The sequence below is a fragment of the Silurus aristotelis genome (assembly GCF_946808225.1).
Source record: "Silurus aristotelis genome assembly, chromosome: 15".
In the NCBI taxonomy this organism is placed as follows: Eukaryota; Metazoa; Chordata; class Actinopteri; order Siluriformes; family Siluridae; genus Silurus; species Silurus aristotelis.
This window is the reverse complement of record NC_139588.1, coordinates 13,356,976-13,363,903: the sequence shown is the minus strand read 5'-3', so window position 1 is coordinate 13,363,903 and position 6,928 is coordinate 13,356,976. Positions and strand designations below refer to the sequence as shown.

Here is a 6,928-nt window from a genome sequence, read left to right as displayed (position 1 = left end):
TCAAATACTTATTTGCAGCTGTATCATACAAATAAATAGTTAAAAAATCATATATTGTGATTTCTGGATTTTTTTTTTTAGATTATGTCTCTCACAGTGGACATGCACCTACGATAACAATTTCAGACCCCTCCATGATTTCTAAGTGGGAGAACTTGCAAAATAGCAGGGTGTTCAAATACTTATTTTCCTCACTGTATACTTTCCACTGGTAGTCACTTTCTTAAACAGTGCACTGTCCATGAAAGATTGATTTTGCTCCAAAACTACAAAACAAAAATACACCTGAAAATACAGAAAATCCATTCACTTAACGGTTAGACCACAGCTCAGTATTTAAACAAGAAACACAGATAGATGTTATGGGATTATACTGTATTTTATAGGCATAAAAATATCTGGCTTCTAAGTTTAGACCTTCAAACTTTTACTCAAGCCGCCTACAATCATTTTCCATTCTATATATTGGTTCCTTTTAAAGTGGCATTAGGTAGGATTGCTCACAAAATGGCAAGATTATAGATCTAAACTGGTAGGTGGAACTTAATAAAGAGCCTGCTGCATTTTTTTCCCCACCCATGAACACAAAGCATTAGCGTAAGCATTAGCAAGAGTTTCCCTGACATCACTTTTACACTTACTATATAACAGAGAAAAATATATTAAATCCAGCTCATAAAGATTCATGATAATTGTCCCAAGTGCAGTTTATCGTTTTTCGTATTGTATCGTATCTTTTTTTCGAATGCAGATAGTAACTTCTGATATCAGCAGTGCGGCACAATATATGTCATTATCATCAAAGCACTTTTATTGTAATTAATGTCTTCTGCGATAACCATCAGATAATCTCACAGTCAAATATAATAATTCATTTGTATAAATATGCTTTATGCAATAGAATACACTTACACAAATCATTCATTGCTTTAGATAAAAACTCTGAGAAAATTCTTAGAATAAAATATATTTTTCTCAATTCCAAATGAATTAGATAATCAATTCACATAAACAATTCACATCCACAACTTTTATTTAGTAACTTATGAACACTAGATACATTGTCCAGGTTGCACTACTTTGTGGGTTTAGTAACAAATCTGGAAATACTGGCTAGGGGACTTGATGGGACTCTTGTAAAGGGGGCTTTTAGCAGGTGAAAAGGGGCTCTGACATCTGCTCCTGTGCAGAGATAGTGTACAGGGAGGCTTCTTCCCAGCTCCTCCTTTCCTCTTGTCTGAAACTGTTTTTTCTGGTGGTGGCCCACTCACAGGTGTGCACACACTCGGCTGCACGGCTGTAACAACTGCATTCTCAGTAGGCCCAGTCTTTTTTGCTGGGTGGCTCAGATAGATCTGCATAGTCACTAAGTGTAGGGTGCAGGACGGTGGGGATTGGAAAACCAGACAAGGGTGGAAGTGTGATAAAAAATAGAAGAAAGTGGAAGAAAAAGGATAAAAAATAAAGTAATAACAAAGATTTATAAGAATAGTTATCCCAAAGTTTCCAGAACGTTCTTTTCATGATATCTGTCACTCTCAATGAAAATGAGATACGAGGTGGTATCAAACTGTTTTTTTTTTTTTCAGAAGAGGGTGAACCCACTTCTGGAAAGCTGAAGATCCAGCTCAAAGGTCACTAATTTGGCACTGAGCGAATCACAGAAGGTGCTTGACACGCTTTTCGAAAAAAGAACACTGCCAGGACACATTCCAGAAATGGCTGGGAGTAATGTACTACTCTGCAAGGAGACTATTTTGAAGGTGATAGTGTGTAAACATAGATGAATAAAGTACTTTCTGGTAAGCAGAGCTAGTTTGAACTATTTGATACCTCCTTGTATGAAAATGTCAAGTGTGTGTAAAGTGTGGCATAAGGTCTACCTTTGCAGTGAGTTACATGGCGGGTTCCTAAAAAAAATTTTAAAAAAAGGAGAAAAGAATAAGATCAAATTTCTCAACAGACCTCCACAGTTATACAGCAGTTCTGTATTTTTTTGGGGGGGTTACACGTGTGATATTTGTGTCTCGTTGTTTGAAAAAAAGGTTCCATTAAGCTGCAGACAGTTGCATATCAAAGTATTTCAAGGTGAATGAAGGACATGACAGGGTGTGCTGTTATAGGACAACAATGATGGGGTAGTGTAACAACCATAATGAAAGATATAAATAATAGATTTTTTGTATATTTACAAATGTTTACGAATAAAAGAATATTCTATACCAAATCGTTTTGCTAGTAAAGCAGATTATATTACCCAAGGAGAAAATAAATGTTATATTTTAATGTGTTTTAAATAGTTTTCTTACCTACAACACTGGTGATGGTCTCCTTTGGTTTGCTGCTGGATGAACAAACAATTTCAAATCATGTTTAGTATTCAGAAGTGTCAGAGTCCATGCAGAATTATGACGATTACCTGCACCATGTATTAATATGACAAGTCTAACCTCTCCAGAAGTTTCTTACAGGGGGTTGTGGCGGTGCTGGTTGTTAGAGCACTGCTTTGAACACTTGAACTGCCTTTTGTGCTGCTTGCTGGACTTCTAAACCAGGCATGTGGGAAATTATTCATCACATTACTTAAAGTAAAAAAAAAAGAAATAAAATATGGACTGCGTTTTATGTGATAACAGTGGGGTTGTGTCAAATTTCATTGACAACACCATGTACCTTTTGCTGGTCGGCAAAGGGCTGTAATTCTTACAGGATGTGGAAGAGGGCAGTGCAGAGCTGGAGCTCTTTTTCAGGAAGTTGGCTGTGTTGCTGTTTGTTCTTGGTGGCAAGGCCGAAGACACAGGCCTTGATGCTGAAAAATAGCATTTATTTCTGTAAACATTCTGATTATATAAATACATTTCTGTATTAGGTTTTTATGAAACCTGTACATGTTGGTTCAAACCCTGCACATGTCTGAACGAATTGCACTAATGAAAGTATCAGCTAATCAAATAACAGAACCCAACCTTCCAGTCTCACTCGAGGATACATTTGCTCTATAGTGGATATAACAGGAAGTTAAAATGTTTGATTCATTGGAAATGTTTAATATAATATAATTTGATTGAACATATATTATATGATATTTTATGATATATATGATATGATATGATATGATACTATAATATATTATATTATATTACACTCTAGGGACGTTCAATTCACAAATGCTGTGTTGAATAATTTTGCATAACAGCAGGGGCGTGTCTAAAGGGGTGTTGGCGGTGTGTGTGTGTGTGTGTGTGTGTGTGTGTGTGGTGGTGGGGGGGTGTTTGCTACTGGGTGGAACCGGCCCACCAAACATTTGTATTACTGATGCGGCAAGTCTCAAATCAGCACCAAAATCCACCCTGATGCGCACAGTTATCCCTCTTTGTGGCATTCTTTCCTCGTAATGCCGAAACGAACTTAAATCTTGACTTTTTTGATCGTACAGAAAAAAGCAATACATCATTCAAATCTGTAAAGGGTCTACTTTTATTCTTATACACTGACAGTACTGACAGAACACTGTGCTTTTTAAAAATAAAGAAAACAAACCTGATTCTCAGTGATATAATACTTCCCTCACAGACATAATTAATATATAAATAGAAAGCTTGAAATGTCTACTTTTCAAATAAACTAATTCACATTGAATAAAAATATTCACTGATTATGTAATCCGTATGAAAATTAGAAGAGGTACAGTTTCTTCGGTATCGCCTCATTAACCATGGAAACATAGCAAGGTCATGCTTGGTGTTCTGATCATTTATGTACCCATAATTAACCATTATAACATTTAAGCATTTACAAGAATATTTTGTCTTCATGCTCTATGTTGGGTTTGGTTTTACTAATAATAAAAATAAATTTGCATAAAGCATCCACGTTTTTCTATGTCCATGTTAATAAGAGTGTTAAAAAATTTAAAAGTATTAAGTTAAGTTAAACATTTAAAACAGATAAAAATGTGCTATTAATTTGTGACTAATCGTAAGTTAACTCACGACAATCATGTGATTAATCACGATTAAATATGTTAATTGATTGACAGCCCTATTATTAATATGATGTGAGGTCCAGTTACCACCGTGACACTAAAACAGGTAGTAGTAGTGGCTACTTTTTCTTAAATGAAGTACAGGTCAGAGGCCAAACGTCTTTACTTTAACTTGAGTAAAAAAGGATATTCAGTACTTCAACTTTGACCAGTCTTTTAAAACATGAGTATCTGTACTTCTACTTAAATAAAGAATGTGTCGTTTTGTCACCTCCGACAATCACTTTCCCAAATAATCTGCAGTAACGTAATAAATGCTAAAATGTGGGCTTTTTATAATGTTATTGTTCTGAGACTTGGAATTTTAAGATGTAGAATAGTAAATACCTGTTTATATTGAATAAACAAACATTTTTGCATGGTAGTCTTATATTCTTTATTTTTGTTTGCAATGTCCAAGAACAGCTTCACTTTTAAATTATTTTATCTTTAATCAGATGAAAACATGCCTATTAAATATATTTGTGTAATACTGATGATTAAGTTAAAGGTTTGTTTATTTTTAGACAGGATTTTGTGGGAAAAAATGGAAAGGGGACAAAGTCAGCTACAGCAGCAATGCATTTAAAGAAACCATGACAAAAACGTGTAGATGCAGTACAGTGCAGTTGAGAACAGTTTTTTATTTATAAAAAGAGAGATGCATTGTCCAGGCATTTGTGCAGTGCCATTTTTATGTTGTCCCACTTGTGTTGGGGCACATGACGTTTTCCATATGCCCCCCTGACTGGTTCTTGGTCCCCCCCATGCCACCCTATTAAAACAAATCCTAGAATCACCCCTGCATAACAGCAGTTCTGACCATAATAGTAGGTGCAAGGAAAATCACAAGTGTATATTAATGTGCTCATTTTTTTTATTTAATTGCTGAAACATTACTGTGAGAAGGTTTTCATTTCCCATTCTTCACATGCATTTCCACTGTCAGTGCTTTGTAGCTATTAGATGTAAAGCTGTACCTTCAGGTTTTTACACATGGGTAATTCTTTAGGACAGAGAAGTAAAGGGAAGTAAAAAAAAAAAACTATTATTATGTTATTATGTTAGCTTCCTGTTATTGGAACACCGTTAACACTATGCAGATAACAGTAACCCCGTTTGACTTCACACAAACTGGTATACAACATCAAGTAGGTCTACACAGTGCTGTATGTTTTCTTTTCTGCCCTGTTTTTAAATGGGTTTGTTTTAATTTTCAGATAATGATAAATCTCTTAGTTTTGAAGATGATAAACCTCCAAGACAATTCATATGTGTAAGAGTTTGGTACCTTTAACAGGCCCTCTCTTGGTGAGAGCAGCAGTTTGTGTCTTTGAGATGTTGAGTCTCTTGAGCACATCAGCCAGAGTTATCTTGAGCAGCTGCACCTCATCCTCCTGCATCTGGAGGCGCTGCTCTAGGTACATGAGCCTGTCTGTCACCTCCATGTTACTGTGTGCTGAGCAATGCTCATCTGCTCATTACACAAAGGACAGATCTACATACTGTATATTCTGTAGAGCATTCAAATGTATTCTTAAAACAAAAAGAAAATAAGTTCTTTGAGAGACTGTACTGGATCTGACAGAATAAAATTGTAGTTATGCATAAAATTACATTTTAATCATATAAGATTACAGTCTGGTCTAATAAGACCTCTCATATTTGTATCCTACTAAAAATAAAAATAAAATTGCATATTTAAAATGTATTCACAAAATCAAACAACAGCCCTTAAGAGACATCAATTATATATGAGTTTTCTCCCTAAATTCTGGTAAACATAATGCATTTTTTCATATTTGTATCGACTATTTAAATGCGTAACAGATGTCTACAATAATAAGGTATTAGCACCACAGAGATTAGATAATTATTTGTGTCTTGTGCTTCCTTCATCTCATGATTAATCCAACAGACACTGTTATTTTGAGAGGACACATATGGAGATCGGGGCTGAAATAGTGCTTAATCCCAAGCATTTAGGGAATTAGTGAGACTGCATTCTGATGGAGAAGAATTACAGTCACAAACTTCGAAGCAGAAATTCAAACTGAAAAGTAATAATGCACCAGTGAAACAATGATACAGTAAACAATCCACAGTGGTATCTGTAGTATCTGAGCATTACTGTAGCTCTTGAATTATTTCATTTAATCAAATGTTTTATATTTCAATTCCCTGTCAGAGCATTGTCATTAGCATAATCAACTGATATCATTCTAAACTGGAAAACATTGACATGTTGATTAGAGTATTACATTAAAGACACAGACAAATTCTAAAACACATCCTTCAACTAATTCCACAAATGCTGTGCTTTCAAATAATTTAATAAAATGTAATTAACGGGCAGAACTCTCAGCAGTACTGACCTGCTATGAAGTCTGGTTCAGGTCCTAATAGAGGACCATCATGATACAGTTTTCTCAGCTGAGCTTCTCTATCTTCAGCTGCTCCAGATCGCTCCACCAGTTCCTCCATGTGTGTGTCTGCCATTGTTGCTGCGTCCATGCCTTCCACAATGTGAATGTCTGCTTAGCGATTGTGTGACTTCAAGAACACCCTGTGTGTGTGTGTGTGTGTGTGTGTGTGTGTGTGTGTGTGTGTGTGTGTGTGTGTCTAATTGTTGGAAATGGTCCACTAAAACAGCCTAACAGGCCACACAACTGTACACTCCTCCTCTCTTGTGACCTTCTTAATCCTCGGATACACACAATTTAAGATGAATGATGTCATTGCCACCAGATTACTGGCTCTGGTAAGCCACCTCAAGAGCGAACATGAGCTGTCTACGTGCACGTCTGTGTGTGTTTTGGATATTGAGGGCTGGGTTATAAAATGACATGCTTCATTCAAAATAACTATTTATTTTAATCATATAAATGTGGATTTGCTTTGCCT

The 6,928-nt window shown here is 35.7% G+C and overlaps 1 protein-coding gene across 3 annotated transcripts; it reads right to left on the bottom strand.

Annotated features, from left to right (window-relative positions):
• Positions 1–1,019: 1,019 nt before the first annotated feature.
• LOC310737556 (echinoderm microtubule-associated protein-like 1) lies at positions 1,020–6,703 on the bottom strand. Of its 3 annotated transcripts, none has more exons than XM_083561907.1 (7): positions 6,400–6,703; positions 5,316–5,498; positions 2,674–2,809; positions 2,451–2,582; positions 2,310–2,344; positions 1,884–1,910; positions 1,020–1,366 (listed from the first exon to the last, which is right to left on the bottom strand). In XM_083561907.1, the coding sequence occupies exons 1-7, from the start codon at positions 6,536–6,538 to the stop codon at positions 1,089–1,091; spliced, it is 930 nt and encodes a 309-aa protein (XP_083418033.1). In that variant the 5' UTR covers positions 6,539–6,703; the 3' UTR covers positions 1,020–1,088. The 3 variants fall into 3 exon arrangements, with proteins under 3 accessions (XP_083418033.1, XP_083418034.1, XP_083418035.1); XM_083561908.1 differs by having other exon boundaries at positions 1,027–1,366; positions 2,451–2,546; positions 6,400–6,701; XM_083561909.1 differs by having other exon boundaries at positions 1,175–1,355; positions 6,400–6,702.
• Between the last annotated feature and the right edge of the window lie 225 nt (positions 6,704–6,928).

Excerpts from the sequence above, each read along its gene's own strand:
- LOC310737556 (XM_083561907.1), bottom strand. The coding sequence starts at position 6,538 with ATGGACGCAGCAACAATGGCAGACACACACATGGAGGAACTGGTGGAG. Across the intron at positions 5,499-6,399 it reads TGAACCAGACTTCATAGCAG|ATGAGCATTGCTCAGCACAC; the intron begins GTCAGTACTGCT and ends TGTAATGAGCAG. Across the intron at positions 1,911-2,309 it reads GACCATCACCAGTGTTGTAG|GAACCCGCCATGTAACTCAC; the intron begins GTAAGAAAACTA and ends AATTTTTTTTAG.